Source organism: Miniopterus schreibersii (assembly GCF_964146895.1).
Source record: "Miniopterus schreibersii genome assembly, chromosome: 13".
Classification (NCBI taxonomy): domain Eukaryota; kingdom Metazoa; phylum Chordata; class Mammalia; order Chiroptera; family Miniopteridae; genus Miniopterus; species Miniopterus schreibersii.
The window spans coordinates 49,575,333-49,600,573 of NC_138113.1; the positions used below are offsets into that span (position 1 = coordinate 49,575,333).

The following is a 25,241-nucleotide window of genomic DNA, read 5'->3' on the forward strand; positions in this document are numbered from 1 at the left end:
CCTCGAAGTAGAACTGAGAAACCAGGTACAGGCTGTTGGCACAAGTAAAGGCCCCTTTCACTTGAAGGGTTGCTAAGTGACATTCAGAAAGATTGAGTCCTAGGCACAAGGAAGGAAAATCAAGGCCTGGCCAAGCAGAGTCCCCTTTTCAACAACATCCTGTTTTCCATTTTGCAATGGGGGTGGGAGGTTTGCTAAAGAAACTACTAAAATTGGAAAGCTTCATTATTTTGATTTACAGAGCACAAATAAACCACTCAGCGTTGCTTGTCAGCTCAGATAATCATATCTGAACGAAGTCATTCCTGGGCTCCTACAGAAATTTAATTTCCTTATTTGTAATATTTCATGAGTAAAACAAATTACAAGCACTTCTAGTATGACAAATAGGTAAGTAGGCAGCGTTGCAAGCTCATGCCATTCCAAAGAGGGGAAGAAGGCTGAATTTAGAACAGCCTCATTATCATCTAGTAAAAACAGCCCACAAGTGCCTCTACCTGCAGAAATTAAGGGCATTACACAAAATGTGTTCCAATCAGAGAAACTAGATGTATTTTGTTGAATTAAGAATCTACTTTAGGCCCAGCTGGTATGGCTCAGTGGTTGAGCATTTGACCCATGAACCAAGAGGTCACTGGTTCAATTCCCGGTCAGGGCACAAGCCCGGGTTGTGGGCTCAATCCCCAGTAGGCGGCATGCAGAAGGCAGCTGTACATCAGCGTTTCCATCTCTCCCTCTCCCCTCCTCTCTCTAAAAATCAATAAAAACATATTTATAAAAAAGAATCTACTTCCGAGGAATATTAATGTGAACCCAGGCCAAAATGGACCAGTGGATCCCCAAACCAAAGGACAAGGTCAAGTGTCACACAGACTTGAAAGTAAGTCCAAATTCAGGGGCTGGCATACTTGCAGAAATATAACATAGAACCCCCTCTCTTTTTCTGACTTACAGATATGTTGCTCAAACAAAAGTGCTTCCTCAATAATCTTTTTGTGAACACAAACCCCAACAAAAAATTAGTTTCGAGAAAACAAAGTATTTTCATGGAGTAAAAAATAAATGAATTTGTTAATGTTTACACAACATGGACATGGTAATTGCTCGTCTTCAGAGATGTAAACTGAAGTTCCCTGGGTTTTATGGCAATCAGTTCAAATATACCACAAAATTATTCATTCCTTCCCTTAAAATTCCAGGCTCAGCATCTCCACATTTCAGTGAAGAGGTTCACTGGGGAAGCAGTGGTTTGGTGGTGGTGGCAGTGGTGTACACGTGTATATGTTGGGTCACAAAATATCCATTTTCCTGTGGTAACAAGTTAGTTTGGGATATGTACTACAGGGCGTGCCCAAAATATACACACTGAATGATAAGGTGTTTATTAACATACAGTTCATTTTCAAAATCAGCTGTTACAGTGTGTATATATTTTACATTTTTTTGGGACACCCTATATTTCTAGTGCTTTTCAATCATAACGAAATACCTCTATATATATATTTGGCATTTTGGCTTATATATCACTCTTGAGTTTGACCAGCAAGAATCAGTTCACCATACTCTTCAAAGCCAAAAACCACCTTGGAACTTCTGGAACCCAATTCACAGCCCAGAAACTGAGTGCCTAGGACTTCCTATTTCTGCTGTTGCTGCTTCTAAAGGAAATTTTCTATACACACAATGAGCTAGAAATGATATTTTGAAAAGGGATAGGCTACTCAGTTTTTATCTGTTTTATTCAGTTTGCTCCAAGGGCAAAATCAATTTTAATAAGGATCACAAACATCATTTTGATTGGCTCACAAGCCTGATCAGTAAAACCTGAAAAACGGAAAATGTTACACAAGTTGCAAAGAAAGTACTCCTGGAATTCACTGACATGATAGCAAGTGGAAATAATGTAAGTGCAACAGGTGTTAACATTTCAAACAGCATTTTGTAACCTGCCCCTTTCTAGACAATTCTGGTACTTTGCTGCTAAACCCTTCATGTATTACTGCTGACTTCCTCTGACACGAACTAGGATGTTACAAAACTCCTCCTAGGCCTTACTCTTGCTGCACCTGAGTGGTTCCTATTCCTACAGCACTGGCGTATGCCGTCAAGATTTCCACTATCTGTTTCGTTTCTAGAGTCATTCGGGCTTCCTTCAGCCAGTCCTGCGCCACTCGTCTGGACTCCCCTTTCAGCTGATTGACAAACTTGGCTGCCAGCTCCAGATCACCATGCTCAATGCAATAGGAGGCATATGACAGTAATTTAAATGTGTTTATATCCTCAGGGGAAAGCTCCACTGGTGGCTTCAGTTGCTGAGGTGGGAACAGGAGGAGGGACTGCAAGTAGGAGAGGAAGTACTGGTATAAGCTATTTCTGGTTTCATCAATCATCGCTACCCTTCGGGCCAGCTTTTGGACAGCATAGAAACGAACTCTAAGGGTCTCTTCACTGTATACCCCACGGGTCAGAGACTCTGGAGGGATTGCTGAGGTTAAAGCTTGGGCAAATTCACTATCAGAACAGGTGGCTCTGATGGCCTCAACGGCACTACCCAGCGGGACAGTGGGCTGGTCTGCAGATGCCGTCTTCATGCTATATTTCAGTGCCTCCACCGAGAGCCAGAGTTGGTGGGCTTTTCTGGCTTCCTCTTCAGCAACTGCGTGACCTATAAAGAAAACAAAGGCAAAGAAAAACATTTTCCTTTCCACTCAACCATTTGTCCTTATACATCCAGAGAACTGATGTACCTTCAATAAGCTAAATCCACACCTGTGGAAGATGGGGCCACAAAGAGCCTCCTCCAGCCCCACCCCACCACTTATTTCTGGAGTGTTCTTTCCTAGCTGGCCTCTTCATATGAGACATAATTTGATGAAGACTTGTTTTTTTTCTGAGAGAAAATGGATGTATGTATGTGCACAAGCACAACTGAGTCTCCCTTCTCTGTGACATCTAGGATGGTGCATGGCATCTAATTCAGGTATATTTGTCTGTAGAAATGTTTTCAAAGGAAACATTTAAATTATGCTAAGACTTATGCTAAGGCCATCGGAAACTCCCTGAAAAGGGATGGAAGACTTCAAATAAACTTAATGGGCTATTTATTATCTTTATGTGACAAAAAGATTCCATAGCACCCCCAAAAAACCATTTTACCAACATCTTCATTGTTAAGACTTTTCCCTTTCAATGTGGCACCTGGAGGCCTCAGTGTAACTACTGTCCATTTGGTAGGTGGAACCAGCAAATCACCATATCCAGATAACCCTCCAACAGCAACGACTGGGGACAGATCAGCACTGCCTGGAGGCAAGCATGGGACCACACTGACCTTTTACTCCACTCAGGACACATGTGACACCGCCTAAATGTGTTGGGTAAACTGCCTCATAAATGGTGATCTAATGTCTGTCACATAAGGAGTAAAATTTCCACTTACTTATATATAACTTTTAGATTGTTTTAAATTTCCTCCCACAACTCTGTTCCAAATTTACCAAATCTGCGGCTAATTTTCTAAGAAATGAATGAAGTTTATCAGAGTGACTTCAGCATCTTTAAGGCCTCATGTCAAGGCACATATCCCATTAAACTCATAACAAGAAATTATCCTAAGAAGTGGACTGAATGCAAATATCTAAGAGGTCCGTGCACTCACTCTGAACAGCCTGTTCGATTCCCCTCAGTCTGGCATAGGCGGTGTTTATATCCAGAGTAAAGTTGTCAACTTGCTCTTGAGTGAGCCGGCGGAACTCTAATTCCTGTTCAGCGAGTTTCTCGGACAGGTCCTGAAGTAGAACAGAAACATGGTACAGGAAGGAATCGATGCTTCCACATTGCACATCACTTACCGGGGCACTAAAGTCTTCCAGCAGCTGCTCACCTCCAAAAGCAAAGAGGGCCTTAGAAGTCTCAAAACAGTTGTCATGAAACACCTGCATTATGTGTAAGTTTTCAGAATTTCCTAAAACTCTTATCTGATGTGTAACTTTCTACAAATTTACTAATGGAAGCTAGCATTAGAAGAGGCAGACTAGCAGAAAAAGGCAGCTATGGAAATGAGAAAATACCAACTTTGGACAATTAACTACTGCCACACAAACACAATAATTAAATTGTATTAAATATCCTCTAATTTAAGAGATTACAGATTTATTTTTCTCAGGAAAATACCCATCAAATAGAATTTAAAGGAAAATGCTTTTTCATACTGGCATAAATTTCAATTTTCTGGTAGATTTTCTGACATGGAAAACCTCATTCCCTTCTTGTGAGACAAAAATATTTAGTATATTATAAAGGACTTGCTGAGTAGAAGCTAATTATGATTAAAGGTATTCTGATGATTTCCAAACTTAACCCCTCTGGAACATTTCCTCTGATATAAAAATCTAGGAACTACCACACAATCCACAGTTTATGGGGATGAAGCAGTGATCTATTCATTTTCTTAAAAACAAGTTATCACAATCAGATGTCTGTTTTGTTTACTTGGTTCTGTCTGACCATATGCCTTGAGCACCACTGCATCCAAGCACATAGCAGGCACTGCCTGGCACAGGGCTGGCACTCATAAATATTTATTAACTGGCTGAATGGACTCATCCATTAATTATACTGTGTCAAGTATTATTACCTGGGTTCCTAAAACCCCATTTACCAACCCTGCTTAAAGCTTTGAAGGCTCCTAATGATGACACAGATACAAAACACATGATCAATAACACATAGGTACACCTTTATGTAAAAAGGAGCAGTTTTGCAATATACAAAAGTCCCACTCCAAGGGTAGGTAACAAAGAAATCTTTCCCCCGTCTTCCATATCCTGAGAGGAATGACATACAAAGCACATTTAAAGGAAAGGAGAGGCCCGACCAGGTGGTTCAGGTGTTTGGAGTGTCATCCCGTGCACAAAAAGGCTGCGGATTCGAGTCTGTCAGGGCATGTACAGGAGGCAACCAACTGATGTTTCTCTCTCTATCCCCCACCCTCCTCTCTCTAAAATCAATAAATATACCCTTGGGTGAGGATTAAAAAAAATATATATATATATGTAAATAAAGGAAAGAAGAGACTGCTATAAGGGGAAAGGAGGTTGGGGGGGGGGGGGGGTGTCAGTGCTTTACAAAAGGTCCTCACCTGCTCAAATTCATGTTTCAGTTCCTGTTCTTGTACCCTAAGGACATCTTGTAAGTGATCAGTGTGGGCAGCAGCCTGTCGGCGAAGCTGGGTTCTCATTTCATTCTCCATGGCATCTCTGACTTCCTCCACCTGAGAAACCAAACAGTAACGATTAGTTCCAGGTTCTCCACTATGCTTTTAGGAAAAGAGAAGACTAGTAACAACGATGACAGCAGCATCCATGTCCCGAGTCCCTGTGATGTGCCACACACACCTACACATTCTCTACTTCTACTTCTCGTATGAATCAGAAAGCTGAACACTGAAAGGCAACTCAAGCAAGGTCACACCATTGTGGCAAAAATCAGATTTCAAACAGTAGTCTCTCTGCTCCAAAATTTGTGTTTCTTCCTATCACCAGGCTGCCTCTTATACAAAGCAAACACTGTCATCTCCTGAATCACACACTCCCCTTGAGAATTAACAAATCCCAGATCATGAGGGGGAAAAAGTCACTACAAAGACTTGGGATCAAACAGCTTCACCACAACCATCTCTGTGACCCTGGGGAAATTATCTTCTCAAGTCTCTGCTTTCTCATCTGTGAATAATAATGCCCACTGTGAAAAACTGCTAAGAAAATTAGTATCTGGAAGTTGAGGAACACACTTTCTTCTAAACAAAGAAAACTGCTCTGAAACTGCCTATTTTATATAAACTTAGGTTCAACATGGGCCAAATCAAACCAAACTATGAAAATCCCTGCCTAACAATCAGCCCTGGGCCAAATTATTTAATACTAATTACCTACAATTCATTAACTGACTTATTCTCAGAAACAATATAGTTAATAAATGAATCCATTTAGTCAGCACATAAATATTTATGGACAGCGAGCCCTGTGCTGGGCAGTGCTTACTCTTTGCTTAGATGCAGTGGTATTCAGGCAACCAGACAATAAACTAAATGGACATCTTAGACTGTGAGACTTGTTTTTAAGAAAATAAGGCAATATGAGAGAAATATAGAGGCTCTACTTTAGATTGAAGGGATAGGAATGGCCTTGCTGAGGTGACATCAAGCTTAAAAGTAAGGTTTAAAGAGAGGAACCAGAACAAGGTACCAGACAAGAGCAAAAACCCTAGAGAAAAAGATGTAGTCGAGGTACTCCTCCCCGCCCCCCCCCAAATAAACAGGGACCCTGGTAAGTAAGGGAAGTAGGAAAGCCTAGCTCACAGCAAGCAGGAATAAGCTCGAGAGGCCTTGTTGATACAGGCTAAGAACATGGATTTCATGTTAAATGCAGTGGGCAGTCAGCAGGGGATTTTCAGCAGCCTGGTGTCTGATCAGAATGTTTTGTAAAGACCACTTTCCTATGTAAACAGACAGAAAGATGGGTATGAAAACATGGAAGCTGTCAAGATGACACTCTGGATGAAAGGTGGTAGGAATGGAGAAAGAGAAAAGGGAACAGATTTGGGTTTACTTTAGATGCAGAACTGAACTGGCCAGATATGACAATGGACTGGATGTCCAAGTTGATGGAGGAATGACTATTCATGATTTCTTGCTTGAGCAACTGGGTAGATGGAAGTTCATTTAAAGAAGCAAGCTGAGGGAGGGGCTGGGAGACTGACCGGAGAAAATCAAGAAATTTGTGAATATGCCGAGTCTGAAATGACTGAGAATCCAGCTGGAGGCATCAAGTCTGCTGCTTTCAGGCAGCTAGAAGCCCAGGCAGATGTTGGAGCTCACCACATAAGTGTCTCAAGTGACAGGTATTACTAACACTTCAAGGCCACAGGACTAGTTAAGAGCACTTGGAGACAGTTTAAATGGGCAAGTTTCAGAACCAATGCCAGTGCATGCTGGTATCTGAGGGGCTGAGCAAAGGAGGCCAAGGAGTGGCCAGCAAGTAAAAGGAAAGCCAGGAGAAAATGGTGTCCTGGAGGGGGGAAGAGTGTCAAGGAGGAGGGAGCAGCCCGGCCAGACATGGCTCAGCAGTTGAGCATCAACCTAGGATCCAGGAGATCAAGGTTTGATTCCTGGTCAGGGCACATGCCCAGGTTGCGGGCTCGATCCCCAATGACTTTCTTGTCATTGATGTTTCTATCTCTCTCCCTCTTTCCTCTCTCTCAAATCAATAAAGATATATTTAAAAAAATTAAAAATAAAAATAAAGGAGGAGGGAGCAGTCCGTGGTGCAGCTGAGAGGACACAGGAGGATGAGGAGTCAGGTTCCCAACCAGCGTGTAGACACCTACGTTACACGATGTGCCCAGACGGAGGGCTGAAGAGCACAAAGAGCAATTCCACCCATTCTTAGCCACCAACTACTTAAAAACACTAGCAGAGAAAAAGATACTCAGACCCCAACAGGTTCTTTCGGCACTGCTTTCAGGGACAGAGCTCCCCTGGGAAAAGATAAGCTAGATAATCCGAGATACTAGTAGCCTGCTCCTTTCTTACACCTCTGCATCAGCTCAACACAAAGGCACTCTGGCAGACTCCTCCTTCCCTAGAAGCCCTGACTAGACCAAAGGCCAAAGCTCCATTCAAGAGCTGGGTTGGCATGACTTACATCTAGTATTTTAAAGTCAGTGACTACTGGTATTATCTCTAGAAGTAGATAATCAGGTTAGGTTCACTTTAAATGTTAGCCCATCATTCTCATTTCTTCTACCTTTCTGTCTTGTTCAGCCTCTATCTCACTCCTGTGATGGTCTAATGCCTTTGCCACTGCAGAGTCAAACGCCTGCTTTTCTTCCCGCTTCTGTTTCTCCAAGGCCAACGCAATGTGCTGCTTCTCAGTGGCTTTCTGTTCTGCGAGCTCTCTGTTTAGCTGGTCAATGCGACGATGAGCGTGAGCAATCAGGGAGTTCAGATCATCGGTAGACAGCTTGTCAGCTAAACAGAAAACCACATGAAAATGTTAATTATTTCACCAAAGTATAGATCTACCAGGTAACTTGTTTCAGTTGATTTTAAAATTTAACAGCTGTAAAACAGAGAGCAGCAAACACTTACAAAGAGTTTAGATTCTCCAGTACAATCAGAAATTTGTAGCTCATGGCCAGCAACTACGATGTTCTCAATCCCAAGCAAAGTAATTTTCGTCAGCTTTCAAGTATATAATCAGTTCTTTTCCAGGAACCCAAAATAATAACTCACTATAATTTTGCCTCTAAGGACAAAGCTTACATATACAATCACTTCTATGTTTTCTGTTATGCATGACTGATTAGTCATAACAGGCATCCAATGAAAGATTCTCTTCTGCTAAAACGCAAATCAAATTCAAACTCTTGCAGGCTTTTCACCAATAAGAGTGTGTATACCTTCACTCGTTTTTTTTTTGTATTTTTATATATATATATTTTATACCTTCACTTTTAAACAGATGACATTATCTAGGACAGTGATCCACAACCAGAACTGGTCACCAGAATCACTTTTAGAGTTTTAAAAGTACTCATGCCCAAAGACTCTGACTTAGGCTTAAACACTCTTTCCCCCACAATTTCACACTCCAGAAGTGTTCTAATATATTACCACAGATTAAGAATTATGGCTCTAACAGCAAAATACAGACTGTGAGAAATACTACATGATAAATGACTCAACTCTATAGTAAATAGATTGAAAAGCAAAAAACAAAGTGGGGATAAGAGAGTTACTGACCAAATTCAACATGTATAGCTCCTTTGTAAACTGACTTGAATAGAATTAAAACAACTCATTCTATAAAAAATTGAGGATATTTGACCACTGAAAAGACATTTGATTACATTAAGAAATTATTAGTTTTGAGTGTGATGATAGTATGATGATTATGTTTTTTAAAAAACACATTGAAAAGTATTTACAAGTAATAGGACATAATATTTGGAATTTCCTTCAAAATAAGCTGTGGAAATCAATGAGACAAAACTAGCCATATGTTGATCACTGATAAAGTTGGGTGATGGATCTATAGGAGTCATAGTTTTCTTCTTACTTTTAACTGCTTAAAATTTTACAAAATAAAAACTTAAAACACACACATCTACAGGTTTCCAATCACTTGGTGAAACATTTTTGTAGATGAGAGAATGTGGACGTGAAAAATATCCAAATCAGACTTCTCACGCACAGCGTAATTCTACTTGACGTTATTCAGATGGTCTAGTATAAGAACCATAGGCTAAACAAAAAGACTTCTTTTACGACTCAAAAGCCTTTAAACATAAAAGACACATAATTACTCACCTAGGTCAGAAATAGCTACAAAGGAAAAGAAAAACAGTTTTTTAAAAAATACGTATTTCAGTTTTTAATCATTAATAATTAAATAGAAATATCAAAAAGGAAACAAGGAGGACTGAGAAGCCAGTAGAAAAAGAATATTTTAATATTGGGAAGCAAATAATAGTTTATTTCCTAAGATTTTAAAGGATTGCAAAACAATATAAATCAAGGTAAATTCTAACATTTCAGAAAGGGTCACTGATATTAAAAGTAGTTCTCATTTCTAGGCACTCATCTCTATCTGTTCTAAAGCAATCAATTTAGTTTCTACACAAAAACTGTAGTTTTCATTTACGCCCTCCATTCGCATTAGTTCATAAAGTATTTCACCAAGACACAGTCCTGACTCTGTTCTCAGTACCAGGCTTCTAACATTTCAAATAATTAAGAAATTGATCTTTCGTCTTTGGAAATCTGAAAACAGTGAAATCACATTACATTTGCAGGGGCCTTTCCCAATGTACATGATACATGTCTTTAATGCTGGGGTTTTCAACCTCGTTACTACTGACATTCTGGCCAGCTAAGTCTTTGTTGTGAGGGCTAGCTAGTCTGTGCACTGCAGGATGTTTAGCAGCACCTCTGGCCTGTATCCACTAGATGCCAATAGCAACCCCCAATGTGGCAAATAAAAATATCTTCAGACATTGCCAATATCCTTCGGGGGGGGGGCGAAAAATACCTGGGTTGGCAACAATTGCTTTAATGTTTTTATTTTTTACAATGGGCATTTTCAAAATCAGCAAATGAATTTTAAAAATTAAAAACTTCTGAGGCTGGCATGCAAAAAGTAGTAGAATTCAGCCTAGTGAGAAGACCAAATACAGTATTTTAAATGAGAGAATGCAAATTCCTAGGGCTGGCACTCGTATTGCGTTTACTTCAGCCAAGCTAGACTCCGTGCTGTCTTCTAATGTCACGTTTATGCTAAGGAGCTTATACCTAATGGAGAGAGATACACAACAAACACAAAAACCTGGAACTAAGAATTTCAAAGGATAAGAGAAGGTGAAGTGGTAGAGTGTCTTCTGGAGTAAGATGAAGAGAGAAAGTCCTAGGATGATAGAAGTTTCAGTTGTCACCTTGAAGCACAGCCCTTGAGAAATTCTGATAAGGGATGTGGTGCAGATATGGCCTTAACTAAGCCTGATCAGGGAAGTCTGTCCACACTGCCCTCTTTCCAGTTTCTAGTAAGTTTAAACAACAATGTTCAAACAAGAGCCACTGTTCCCCGAATGAACTTCATGTGCTTCTCCACTTTAATCTCCTAAAAATCCTGCTTTTATTTTTTAATTTAACATAAGCCTGATATCTCCCTCAAGTCAATCAACTGAATTAAAAAAACTAAATGTCTGAGTTATTTTTTGACAGTCTTGACTCCACCTCTTGCCATTAAATATCCCTGGCTTGCCATGATGCAGATAAAATTCCTGCACTGGTCTTTATTACCTCAGCTCCTTAGACTAGCCATGGTTCTGCGATGCAACCTTGACACTTGCAGCCCAGAGAGGCCTCCTTAACACCAGTTCTTCAGATCCTACCTGATGTTCAGTTTCTAAGAGACACTGGCATTTATGTAGTATTTTGACTTTGTTGAGACTGGTAACCTCTAATTCTTACTACCCGCACAGCACTTCAGAAAAATGAGACTATCCCCTGCAGGTGCACTATGTAACTGCTTAACCATCAGAGTTCTCTGCAGTCTGAGCCATGTACAAGGCAAGAGCCGCACAGCCAATTTCCTTCTCACTGCATTGTCCCTGGATGAGTTCTCAACCACAGTGCTCTCACAGAGCAGTAAGGGGTGCCTTAAGTAATTCATTATGAATATTTTTAAAGTACCAAAGGTTTTGAATAATTTTACATATATATATAATATTCTAAGAGAATCAAGGTTATAATGCCACTCTCTCACTTGGATATAAAAAAAAAAAGAGAGAAACAAAAAACCTTTTTTCTTTTGAGTAGCAGAAATCAGAATGGAATCATAGGTTATGGAATCAAACACTGGCTAGAACTTTACTGTCAAAGGTGTGTTTCCTGTCATGGCTGTGACTGAAATGTTAAAATCCTACTTGTACACCAAATGAGATATGCATGCCAGAGGGGTTTGGACTAGATGAATGGAGTTGAAGGCAGTTTAGATTAGTCAATCAGTTGTTAAAAAATGAAAAAAGTGCCAATACTTCAGCTGTACTTACTCATCCCTTTCCACCCTGGCAAGACTCCTGGAGTAATACTGTCCAGTTCTCGCTTAAAGTCATCCCGGGCTTGGACCACAAGCTCATGATACTGAGACACAACCTTAGCCTCAGACTGAGCTGCTTCAACCTGAACAAATACAAGGGGTACATGGTTCAAGTGAACAAAAAGTACCATACACGTTCCAAAAAATAGAAGTTATATTCATTTATTTATTTATGTTTGGTTGGGAATATATCAACACATAGAGAGAAAACTAAAGCTCAGAAAAAGGAACATAAGCTCTGTCTGTTTCCTTCTAATTCTATTCAAATACCACGGGCAAGCCCTTTCCTAGCTTACTGTGCCTGTGTCCATCTTTCTCTGGGTCATAGGAAACTACCCACAGATCACAGTGCAAACAGAAGGTCTGCTACAATGGAAATTTTCGTTAAGTGGAAACAACCATGATTAAAAATGTTACCTATTATAAAAAGTATCAACAATACTGAACAATCCACTTTGTATTCAACTCGAGCTTTTGAAATTTGTAATATCTAATATTCTTTGCAGGGGAAAAGGGAGAGAGATGGTAGAAATTTGTTTTCCTTAATTCTTAAAATCCTTTGGCTAAAGGATTATATTTAAAAGTAAAAAATACCTGTAAATGACCTAAAAAAACCCACCTTTCGGACCACATTATCCAGGTCAACTATCAAGTTGTGAAGCTTCCCCTCTGCAGCAGTGATATGAGGTTTGCCCCCAGCAACCTCTTTTTTCTTTGCGTTTTCAATTACACTTTTCATCTTCTCTAACTCTTCTCTGAAAACCAGTAAAACAAAACAAAGATTTAGTATTATTCCTTGTCAACTTTATTAAAGAGTTTAAAGTCAACACAACATACAATTGTTTAAAGTTTATGAAAAAATATAATTTGAAAAAAATTACTCAATACTTTTTTAATCAATAGGCAGAGAAGCTGTCCTTGTCAACAACTGAAACAGCTCAGTCAGAAGCCAGATTTCCTAGAAGGAACCAGAGAAGCGGATGCTGTACAGGAAGACATGGGCTTCAAAACCAGGCAGTCCTGGACTCTGCTTCCAGATCAGCCCCTCCTTTGCTGCACACACTTGTATTAATAGGTATCAGAGGCAATTCATAAATACCTGGCACAGTGCCTGCCACAGAAGACCACTCTAAATGGCAGCTTTTGCCAGGATTAGGTTGACTCCTCTGCCAATGAGTGTAAAGAAAGCAAAAGCAAGGGAAGAGGCCAAAGAGCTCACTGACCAAGTAGCTGGGTGTCAGAGAGCTCTCGCTATTCGGGATGTTTCACAGGCCAGATGGACTGTGGTCTGCCCATCACAAAACACAGGCTGAGAGCCCCGACTCACGGTCTAGAGCAGGGATGGGAAACATCTAGCCTGTGGGCTGTCATTTGGTTGGGCCCAGCCAAGGCCACCCCAAAGAGAAGCAGTTACAGCCATCACATCAGGGGTGAGTTAATTAAATGTTTGACCAAATATAGCAGGCTAATTTTTAAGTTGATAACTTTGCATAGCCCTCGAATGATGTTATAAATATCCAAACGGCCCTTGGCATAAAAAAGGTTCCCCACCCCTAGAGTAATGCGAGCATAATGTCTTAAATCCCCTAGAAGATATGCTGACATTATCAGAAGGCTTTCCTTCTTCTATCAATAAGAAATATCTTAAGGAAGATGGCAAAATTTTGAATGACGTAACAATTCCATTATGCTGATGAGAACCTTTATTCAAATGTGGGTAGGTTTCCACTGTACTTGGTTTGCATGCTTGAGTCTAGTTTCAGCCAACTTCCAGGAATCGAGGGTCAAGGTGGCATAAAACTAACCCATTATACTATATAAACTACTTTGGTAGTTGGGCAAGGAGATTGTGAGATATCCTCTAAATTCTAGTAATAAAACTGCTCAAACCATCCAAGAAAAATCTTGAAGTTATGCTAGAAGCTCAGTAAGTCTGTAGAGAAGCAGCACCTAAGCAATAATACAAAGAAAAACTGCTTCTTATATAAGATCTCTTATATAGGTTTCTGTCCAATTTGTTTTGGCCTAATTATATTTCATTCCCTCCCTCCTTTTTAAATTGCAGTTTAAAATACCAATACAAATCAAGACTACGTGGAGAGGGAGGAAAGGGCTTCTCTGCTTCCTTTCTAGAGACAATACAAAGAAAACCCAGCCCAAAGAAAGCCACCAGGAGGCCCTAATTACTTGTTAAAGTCCATGAGTAATTACTTGGCTTTGAGAAGGGCATCGGCAGCCTCATCAACTGCCTTTCTGCGTTCCTTCAGTGCACCTTCCACTGTGCGCCACTGAGCCGACTTCTTCTCACCTGTAATCTAAATAGTAAGTTTTAATTAGTAAACTTCTTGGGATAATTGCTTCGTAAGGTATATAAATGTCTAATCAGTATGTTGTACACCTGAAGCTAATATTGTATGTCAACTGTAATTGGGAAATTAATTTTTATAAAAGGAGCTCTGGCTGGCGTGACTAAGTGGTTAGAGCATCAGCCTGTGCACCGAAGGGTTGTGGGTTTGATTTCCAGTCAAGAGCACATAGCTGGGTTGTAGGTTCAATCCCTGGCCTTGGTCTATACACATGTGGGAGGCAACCAATCAATGTCTCTCACACTGATGTTTCTCTCTCTCTCTCTCTCTCCCCCCTTCCACTCTCTGAAAATGAATGGAAACATATCCTCAGATGAGGAGTAACAAAAAAATAAAAAATAAAAAAAATAAAAGGAGCCAAATACTGAGTGCCAAAAAAAGGGTCTGAATTATGTAAGCATGAATAGCTGCTTTTATTGTCATAAGCCAACGTGACTAACTGCAGAAACAAGCAACATTAAATTCAAAGGTAAAAAGTTACATACAATAATTATCCAGAGCAGGAATTCTTAATCTAAGGTTCACAGTGAGGGTCAAAGAAATCCATGAACCATCTCCCATCAAACCCACACCTCCCAACAAAATTGTAAAAGACTGTGTTTCTGTGCATAAGGGTATTTTTATTAGATTCTCAAAAGAAGATATGAGGCAGAAAAAGTTATTAAGAACAGTAAGTTGTCATGAATTATGTTTGCTGATTAAATCATTCTTAAGTGAAGCACTGGTACTTAAATTTTTCTTAACTGGCAGGTCTGTCTACCAAAATCATAGTTTAAGGATGAGTAGAAAGTTTATACATTTGTAGGGTCCTTAAGCCTCCAAAACATTATTCTAAAGAATGACTTTCTATATCTGTAAGGTTAAAATCAACTAATGTCAACCCTTCCAAGCTGAACTTTACAGAATGTGAATTATATACATAGATAAATAAAATTTATATATAAATAAAAGTTTCCCTTGACAGTTCCTTAGGCAGGTCCAATATGGTTTTGCTCCAACACTGGAACTGATCTCCACTTCTTCACCTGAGCAGAGTCGGCTCATATTTAGGAAACACATCGTACCAACACCCACTCACCCCGGCCACGTGAAACCCTAGAATCACACTCAGTGCAGCAAGAAGCTCACACCATGAGAAATGCAAGAACCCAGATCACTAATGGCACAGATGAGTCCAGCTCCCATTCTCCCCACATTCTGCATCATGTACACAATAAATGGAATGTTATTTGGAACTGTGTGAACTATTTTAAATTATTTTAAAATTATTAACTATTTTAAATGGTTTTTTTCTCTTTCCTTTTGACAAGTGCATATAGTTTAAAGTGAATGTGTTCTGTGTAGATATGAAGCAAAACTACCTAACGGCTTATCTAGAAAGTATACTGTGCTAGGTCCCTGGAGAGGAACAGGAATAAACTAAATTATCAGAGAACAAAATACTTTTATCTAGGAAAAAACAACTGAATTGGTTCAATAATCACATTTCAAATTGCCCAAAGAGAGCCACACCTAGAACATGACTGTCATTTCAGTAAGGTGTCCTGGACCACGGATGCCCAACTTATACCTTCCCTTGAAGGAAATACAAGTCGTTCTGCCTCTGTAGTCCAAGGCCTGCTGCTTTGGAAGGAGGGCTCGGCAAAAGTAATGACTGTGGTTTCGGTCATTCAAAACCAATTCTCCATATTATGTTCCCACTGACATCTAGCATGGTCTCCATTTTAAAGGTACATCTATTATTGTCAATGGGAAGTTTAAAGAGCCAATTCCCTTAACCTTGCCACTGGACCACTGTGAAGATCTGAGAAAGTTTCTCAGAATACCATTTTTAAATGCTTAAAATGAAACTACAAGATTACAAAGGAACCCAATTATATTGAAATACTGTCATAAAATTTTTTAATTTTGTGAAACAGAAACCAAGATCAAGTGGTAGGACTAATGAATAGAAGTAGTGATGAGTATAAATGACATTTAAAGATCTGCAAGTACTATAATGTGATTTGAAAATACCCGTGCTTTCTATAGGTGACAAAATTAGGAGTAGCGCTAACACTACTGCATGTGAAGTGTTTAAATTTTTTAAAATGCACAATTGTAGTGAAAAAGTAACTACTGATCACGCATGATCCTCCTGATCCATGAGATTTATAGTTTATTCTTTAAATGACGTGGAATCAAGATACATATTTTACATACTAAATAACTGAATGTAATTATAAAGGAAATTTACTGAGTCCCAGTATTACATTTTTAAATCAGTGTAATTATTTTATCCTTTGACGTATTCAATGTAAGTTAAATAATCAGCATAAGCATGTAAAGTAACTGGTGCTTTAGGGTACATGGGATCTCCCTGTATTACTTTTTACAACTGCATGTCCATCTAAAAGTATCTCAAAGTAAAAAGTTTATTTTTTAAAAATTGGCAATTTTAAAGCAAAAAATGGAAAGTAACAAATACATTCAAGCACTATTAAGATATGAAAGCAAATCTTATCATATCTGAACTAATTCTTGTACCATATCATTGTTGTGAGATAAAATACCATATAAAAATTCATTAAAGAGAACATTTAAAGTTTTTTCTTGTGTGTTTTTTAAAAAAAACAATTTCTTTAGATTATCTTCGCTTAGTGAGAGAAAATCCATGCTGGGAGAAGAAATCAGTTTCTTAAAATATCACAGGTCTAATCACTCTTTGGCTCACCTCAGAATTGTCCATGGCTGCTTTCAGTATGTTGGAGTGGGCATTGACGGCCTGGACTGCAGCATTCTGAGCTACGATGGCCTGCTGAGTGATGCGAGAAGTTTGGCTCAAAGCATCTTCTAAGCTCTTGGCTAGAGCTAAAGTAAAAAGAACAGTTTAAAAAAATAGAAACCCACCCCCCGCCACAAATGACTTTATTTTAAACTTTCACTCTTCTCCTATTGAGTTTTCCATTGCATTTCCCCCCCAAATGTTAAAGCAACAGAAAACATACAGATTTAGGGAATCAAAGTTTCATTTTAAAGTATGATAAAATATTAGTAATTACTAAATCTGGATGGTAGATCTGTGGGGGTTCATTATACTATTTTTACGCTTACGTACACCTAAATTTTTTCAAAATAAAAAGTGTTTTGGGATTTTTAAAAATGCTTAAAGAAGGCTAGCATTTATTTCAAATGGGAGGAACAAGGTTTAGGGCACCATAGTCCCTTTCATCTATTAGAGGGTATAAATTCAGCATTTTTCATTTTAAATAACAATCACATAGAAAGAACCACAGGAATTAAGAGGTACCCATTTTCATCTCCTCAGCAGGAAGGGATACTCACAGTAAATTATCTCTATCACCAAGATATAAAAAGACGACTAACAGATAAGGGGAAGACAAAGACAAACAAGAAAACATGCAAACAAAACAGAAAAGGTTGCTTGGGAATGGACCGTGTTTTCCACAAAGAACTCAAGAAATAGCAGACACCAGTATTCAAGATCACACTGCTATCTGCTGCTTCAGGAATCAAAAAGAAATGTAATTTTTTTAAAGTAAAGCAAGGAATGATTTTAGATACAATACTAAAATGGAAAAATGGTCATTTGAAGAAAGGAGGCCAGTGAGAATACAAATTTAACAGATGACAAAATAAGGAAAATATATTTAGAAAAAACAAAAGGTGATTTTGAGCAAAAGAAGCATAAGCTAGAGGACAAATGGAACCTGATGAACCACACGCAGCACCTCTGCAACACAGACGGAAGGAGAAAGCTAATACTAAGAAAACACCAAGATGTAAATGTGAGACTGATGTTCAACTGAAAACACAGGGGATATAAAGAGAGAAAGAGGTTACAAAGAAACAGGCCTGGCCTGGCCAGTGTAGCTCAGTAGTTGATTGCTGACTCATGAACCAAGAGATCCCTGGTTCAATTCCTGTTCAGGGCACATGCCCAGGTTTCGGGCTGATCCCCAGTAGGGGGGAGGGGACAGCCGATTGATGTGTCTCTCTCATCGATGTTTCTATCTCTCTATCCCTCTCCCTTCCCCTGTCTCTAAAATCAGTAAAAGCATATTTTTTAAAGAAACATGCATGAATTAATAGTGGGACATTACTTCAAGCACAAAATAACAGTAAACCACTTTACAGAGCCCACAAACCCCAGGAGATCAGACTGCTGGCCTGAAGCCCTCTTCAGGGTTCTATTCACTGGGCTTTTTTTTTATATTGAGTTGTATGAGTTCCCTATATAGTTCAGATATTAAACCCCATATCAAATATATGGTTTGCAAATATTTCCTCTCGTTCCATAGGTTGCCTTTTCATTTCACTGACTGTTTCTTGTGCTGTACCGAGGTCTTTAGTTTGATGTATCCAACTTGATTTTTCATGCTTTGATTATTGATAACATTTTTACACACACACATTTTTAAATTAAAGTTTGGGAGAAAACTAAGAGGTGACAGACAAAATCCTGAACATTTCTGCTTTGCCCAAAATGAAAGATAAAAACAACCAGACAAAGAAAAAAGGAGCATGATGAAGCGGCAAACACTGCCATCTTAAATTTATGGCTTACTTCAAGTTGTCCATATGATGAAAGAGCAAAAAGTAAAGAAAAAAATGAAAGAAAAAAAATGATCTTGATTTGTAGTAAAGAATTCAGGAACAATTAAAAAGTGGAAAAAATAGAAATATTTCACTTATTTAGAAGTCAAAATATTCCTCAAAAAATACAACACTCTCAAAGAACAAACAAAAAACTACCCCAAATCCACACCTATGCTCCTCTGTCCCTTCTACTCTTTACACAATTCTAACAAACTTGTCTCCTCTGAGTAGGGCAGATCCAACACATTGGAAGGGAAACAGGAACCACTTAAGGAAGAAGACGAGTAGAAATATGGGTAGGGAGCGAAAAAAAAACAAAACAAAACTCTAAAGAACTTAAAACAAACATTTCCTCAGTCCAGCAAAAAGCTACATGCCCACTACCTCCAGAGACATCAATACAATGCAGCACAGAGTAATAAATTATGTTTCATGTGCCTTGCTTAAGACAGGAACATACATTTTTACACATCTAATATCTTTTTTTAGACCATCATAAAACTTAAAATTGAAATGTAAAAAGAAATGTGCTTCAGTTAGCTGGAAACCAGAAATGTGTGGAACATTCATCCCCCACCAATGTCACATAAGAGGACTACTACAGTGAGAGTCCAGAGGCTGGCTAATAAACCAGAGTGTGAGCCACTCTGACGTACACAAATAAATTTATGAGTTTAACAATTGAAACTCTTAGGCCATGCAACTTAACACCAAAAAATCCAATTAAAAAAATGGGGAGAGGACTTGAATAGACATTTCTCCAAAGAGGACATACAGATGGCCAACAGACATATGAAAAGGTAGTCAACATCACTAATCATCAGGGAAATGCAAATTAACACCACAATGAGATATCACCTCACACCTGTCAGAATAGCTAACATCAATACATAAACAAACAAGTGTTGGCGAGGATGTGGAGAGAAAAGAACACTGGTGCACTGTTGGTGGATTACAAATTGGTGCAACCACTATGGAAAACAGTCTGGAGGCTAAAAAAATTAAAAACAGAACTGCCTTATGACCCAGCAATTCCACTTCTGGGTATTATCCAAAGAAATACAAAACACTAATTCAAAAAGATATATGCATCCCTATGTTCACTGCAGCATTATTTACAATAGTCAAGATATGAAAGCATCCTAAGTGTCCATCAATAGATGACTGAATAGAGAAGATATGGTACACGTATACAATGGAATATTATTTGGCCATAAAAAACAATGAAATCTTACCATCTGTGACAGCATGGATGGACTTATTATGGGTATTATGATAAGTGAAATAAGTCAGATAGAGAAAGACAAGATATTTCACTTATATGTGGAATCTAAAAAAAATAAATAAACAGAAACAGACTCATAGATACAGAGAACAAACTAATAGTTGTCAGAACAGAGGGGGGATGGGGGCTAAGTGAAAAAGGTGACGGGATTAAGTACATATTGGTAGTTACAGAATAGTCATGGGGATGTCAAGTACAGCATGGGGAATATAGTCAACAACATTATAGTAAGTATGTATGGTGGTAGTGGATACTAGATTTATAGGGGGGATCACTTAGTAAATTACATAAATGTCTAACCACTACGCTGTATACCCGAAACTAATGTATATTGAATGTCACCTGTAACTGAAAAAAGAAAAGGAAAATAAAGACTCAGGCAAATTACAAACAAATAATTTCTGTTCACCAGAGTATAAAGAATCTTTAACCATAATAGAAACAGATGGAGAAAGTACAGGTATTATTTGTAGTTTTCACCAACTGTATACTAAGAATAGCCCTTGTCACCTTGTCAGATGGAAAGAACACAAATGATGACATAAAGGTGGTGAATAGAGCAATGCCACTAAACAAACAAAAGAATCACAACTAGCTGATAGATGAGAAATTTATGCTGATGGTTGAGAAAGAGAGCAACTAACAGGGATGACTGGAAGGACTTCAGAAGTCGTATGGCTTACATACACTCAAGCTTAACTTGTTCTTGCTTTTCTTGTTGTGCAAGGCGAGCTGCAACTTCTTCAGGTGGTCGCTCCCTTACAGAAGCTGGGGATGCTTCCTCTTGCAGCAAAAGTAAAGAGGAAATCAAATTTCAGCACAGAATTTCAACAGCTCACTGAGATATAAAAATACCATCGTTTTTACTTGCCAGCTATATCAACTGACAGCATCACTCAATGACTCCAACATGAATAAGGGTTCAGTCCTTAGACCCCTTGTTTTCAAAGATTTATTAGACTCTGAAACTGTAAAAATTACCTAAGCAAGTCTTCAGACTTAAAATCGATATAAATATGTACTTACATAGTGTCTAGGGGTTGTCTAGGCATTAAATGGTTCTGATGAGCGTATCATTTATAAGAACACAAATATAAATAAACTACCTGAAGTTGCAGGCCTGGGTTTTCCTTCACCAATGTGAGGGTGACCAGTTTTTATAGATTCTTCATGCTGAACCACAGGGGCTGGGACCGACAGTGTATCACCTGCTGCAGAAATAACTTGAGCTGCCTCTGTAGGTGCTATAAATATGTTACTCGTGGTATAGTTTCCCCGGATAACAGAGAAACACACAGGAATCTACTACTACTGCCACCCCCTTCATGTCTGACTCCATATGCTGCCACTATTCAAACACACAAACAGGCAGGGGCACTGTCTCCCACATACCCAAACCCACACAAGACGGACAACAGCTGGCAAACACTAAAGGAAAGAGTCCTGTCGGCATCTACCTGAATTTTAACCATCATTATTCTCAGGCAAGGCTTCTAGTAACAGTACTAAGCAGTACTAAATCCTAACATAAGAGAAGCAGAGATAAGATTTACATAATGCAGAAAAATAGTAACAAAGGAATAAAGAGCCTGTAATGAAGAAGGCAGACAAAGGAAAGTAATTAACCAAGAAATCTCTTTTAACTGAAGAGTGGTGGAGATGAAACAGGAGGTGTGAGCAAGAACAAGACGACAATTTTAAACACACAAAGTTCAGAGTGAAGATAGTGGGTTAGTGAACAGAATTCTGTTAAAATTATTTCATAGATGTATTTTTAAAGAAAGGAAGGTTAAAAAACTCAAGAGATCATACATTATAAATAAAAGTGTTGAAGAGAAAATGAGTAATTCTAGAGGTAGAATAAAAGGGAAAAGAGTAACAAAGTGGAGAAAATTTTTTTTTAAATAAACTGAAGAGATAAAGCTGGATTATCACAAAACCCATTAACTTATCTCCCTGCGCTCCATAGGTCCCATATGCATTCTCCACAATAGTGATCTCATTAAAATAAAAGTCAGATGTCAGTCTCCTGGTTCAGAGCCCTCCCAAGGACTTCCAATCCCACTCAGAACATAAAGCAAAAAAAATTTTTTTTAAAAAGCAAAATTCTTCTGACGGCCTCCAGGACTGCTACAACAGGCTCTGCTCCCTCTCTGACCTCATCTGCCAGTGTTCTCTTGCTTCACTCCAGCTCCATTTGCTCCTTGCTGGAGAATGCCACACCTCTGCACTAGCTCATCCCTCTGCCTGGGATGCCTTTCCCCACCAGCCTTCTATAACTCACTCCCTCATCTCTAGCCTTAGCTCAAATGAAACTTTCCAGGTGAGCCTTTCCTTACTCCATTAGAACTACAACATTCCCTCCCACACTTATCACTAACATCCTATACATTTTTCTTACGTATTTAATACACGATCTCCCTGCCCTCACTCCACTAAGGCATATTAGCAGAGTTTGTGCTTGTTAGTTTTTACTACTTTGTTCATTGCTATATCCCCAGTGCCTAGAAGAATGCTTGGCACATAGTAGTGAATATTTGAGAAATGGAAAAGTTAACTGATTTAATTGAGGGCAGAGGTGACTGAGGAGTTCAAACATAACCTAACTCTAACCTATTCAGTAACACGTCTGAACAAAAAGAAGTTCAGATGTATTACTGAACAGGTTAGAGTTAGGTTAAGTACTGCAAACTAGGGTGGGATTACTGATAAATCATGAAAGCAAAAAATACCTACAGATCTAGACTAGAACAGACACTTTATCAGTAAGAATACAAAGAGGAGAAAAAAACTACTAAAGAGAAAAAATAGGTGTGAAAAGAGAATATGTAAATCTTAAAATCTAAAGGGGGTAAAAAGCTAGGAGTCAGGGGGAAAAAATAAAAGAATAAATAGTCTGTTGAGGGCAAAACAATTCTTGCCATTATCCTCACTGAGTAGCTGTTCATAATAAAGCCCAATTCTGTATTCCTTTCAACCCCTAAAATGAGAGACAAAATAAGTGAGAATAATCCTTCCCCAAGTTGAGAGCTAGGAGCCAGAAGAGTCCTTCATGTGGAAGGGCTGCACTATTAACCGTGGGTACAAATACATTAAAACAATTCATTTACCTATAATTTTTAAAAAATGATTCTAAATATAGGTACCTGCTGAAGCTGGAGTGTCTCCCCTTTGTTTTTGGAGTTGTGAGGCAGGCTGCTTAGATTCTTTCATTACCTCCGATACACTGGAGATTTTTAATGGACCAGATTCAATCTTGGAAATGAAAAACATTTAACATTTTGGATATAATACTGTTTATTTAAAAAGGTAGCATACAGTAACGTGTATTATTTCAACAGTCAAGTTTTTCAGGCTTTTAACGTAAAGTTAACACTTTACAACATAATATGTTTTATTAACCATAATAAAAGAAGCCTTCATGTTAGAAGAATGCCGTTCAAAAATTTCATTCCAAAGGATTAGCCCATATTTAATATTTCTCTTAGGGCAACTAAAGTACATAATGTATGAGTTTCCCTTTAAATATCACTCTTTTTACATTACAATATTGAGGCAATTTCCATTTGCTTCCTAAATCATATCTTGTTGTCTTCTGTATACACTGTTAGAAACAAATGATTTTTATAGGCTCTGAGTAAAAATGAAAAATAGCTTTTTATATCTTTAATCTCAAGGATTTGTGCAACTACATACTAAAATACATAATCTAACTGTTACGCCTACTTTTCTCTTTCTCAATTACCACTTGCCTTTAGTTTAAGGTACTGTTCATTAACCAGACTGCTAGATATGTGCTAGAGAAAATGACTGAGTAATAGTGGCATTTTCATTTACCACCTATGTTGTCCCACTTTTTGCCAGAGCTTGGCAGGCAGCAGGACTCAGATACCCCAAAGAGGACTACTCAAACAAAATAGAAATGGTCCTGAACTTTGTCACTACCAGAAATTAAACATATATGCATTTTATTTTCATTAAATTTTTTTTTAAATCATGAAATACATGCTCACTGTAACAAGCAAAATAATATCAAGATATATCAATGGTTTTAATTTGCCTCTTTATTGCTTCTTTCCTTTCCAGCACTCTCACATAGCTACTGCTAATAGCTGAACTCTACCCTACCCCACCCGCACCTGAGCAGAAGCTAAGGAATAGACACACATAGAATTTTTCATTTCTTTAAACAAACTAAAATAGGGTTATATTATATGAATTGTCACATAATTTGCTTTTTCTCATTTAACAATATATCACGGACATTCTCTTCCAGGTCAAGAAATTCTTTTTTGTTGTATAATATCCTAATTTAACTGCATATCCTAATGTAGTTGCAAAACCCATAATTTGGTCAATTACTCCCCTAATTTTGCTCACTCAAGTTGTTTTGTGTTTTGTTCTGTTAAACATCCGTATCCATATAACTGAAAGGCACTGTAGTGTGGTATCTGTAAGAGAGTTTGCCAAGAGAGAACTGCTGGGTCAAAGGGGTTGAATGTTTTCAACAGACATTAACACATCCCTTTCCCATAAGGTTCTAGCAGCTCATACTCTCACAATAAATGAGTTCGTGTATAAATATGATCTATTTCCAGACTTAGTTGTTCTATCTCTTAATTTCTAATCCTGTGTCAAAACCTTACTGTTTTATTAAAGAAGGATTATAACAAAGTCATTATCTAGAAAAGCAAGTGTCATCTGACCCCTTCCCACCCCAACACTTTACAAAATGTTCTTGGCCACATTATTTACCCTTCCATACGAACTTTAAAATCAAATTGTCTAATTCTTCAACCTCTAGAAAAATCTATTAGAATTCTATTAAATATGTGTGTGCACGTGTATACATATATGTATATGTCATCTCTCTCGACTATATACAAATTTAGGAGAAATTTTAGAGAAATAAAAAATTTGATAGAAATGGCATTTTTAACATATTAAGTCCCATCCAAAAATGTAACATTTGTCTCCATTTAGGCTAGTCTTATTCCATATCCATCAAAAAGATTTTAAATTTATTTTTTTAAAATATGTTTTTATTGATTTTAGAGAGAGAAGAAGAGGGGGAGAGGGAGAGAATAACATCAATCAGCTGCCTCATGCACGAACTCGGACCGGGGATCAAGCCTGGGCATGTGCCCTGACTGGGAATGGAAATGGAAACCTTTTGGTGCACAGGACAATGCTCAACCAACTGAGCCACACTGGCCAGAGCTAAATTTATCTTCTTTTAATATTTACTGTCTATGAAAAAATAAGCATGTTGGCACTAAAAGGGTTCCCATAAAATAAAATGTATAGTTTTTAAAAGCCGTAAGTTGATAACAA

General features: G+C 38.3%; 1 protein-coding gene across 8 annotated transcripts in view; it reads right to left on the bottom strand.

Annotated features, from left to right (window-relative positions):
- Positions 1-1,721: 1,721 nt before the first annotated feature.
- The window catches only part of IMMT (inner membrane mitochondrial protein), a 38,763-nt gene continuing 15,243 nt past the window's right edge, over positions 1,722-25,241 (bottom strand). Inside the window, exons 4-14 of one of the 8 annotated variants that reach the window (XM_081156518.1) lie at positions 23,054-23,162; positions 21,014-21,115; positions 20,595-20,690; positions 16,737-16,873; positions 13,869-13,972; positions 12,277-12,412; positions 11,611-11,740; positions 7,806-8,029; positions 5,141-5,272; positions 3,659-3,788; positions 1,722-2,665 (exon numbers count right to left, since the gene is read on the bottom strand). In XM_081156518.1, the coding sequence (XP_081012644.1) occupies positions 2,052-2,665; positions 3,659-3,788; positions 5,141-5,272; positions 7,806-8,029; positions 11,611-11,740; positions 12,277-12,412; positions 13,869-13,972; positions 16,737-16,873; positions 20,595-20,690; positions 21,014-21,115; positions 23,054-23,162 (1,914 nt within the window). In that variant the 3' untranslated portion in view covers positions 1,722-2,051. Of the gene's footprint in view, positions 2,666-3,658; positions 3,789-5,140; positions 5,273-7,805; positions 8,030-11,595; positions 11,741-12,276; positions 12,413-13,868; positions 13,973-16,736; positions 16,874-20,594; positions 20,691-21,013; positions 21,152-23,053; positions 23,163-25,241 lie in introns of those variants that run through there. The other 7 variants (XM_081156517.1, XM_081156516.1, XM_081156515.1 and 4 more) reach the window with 7 other exon arrangements.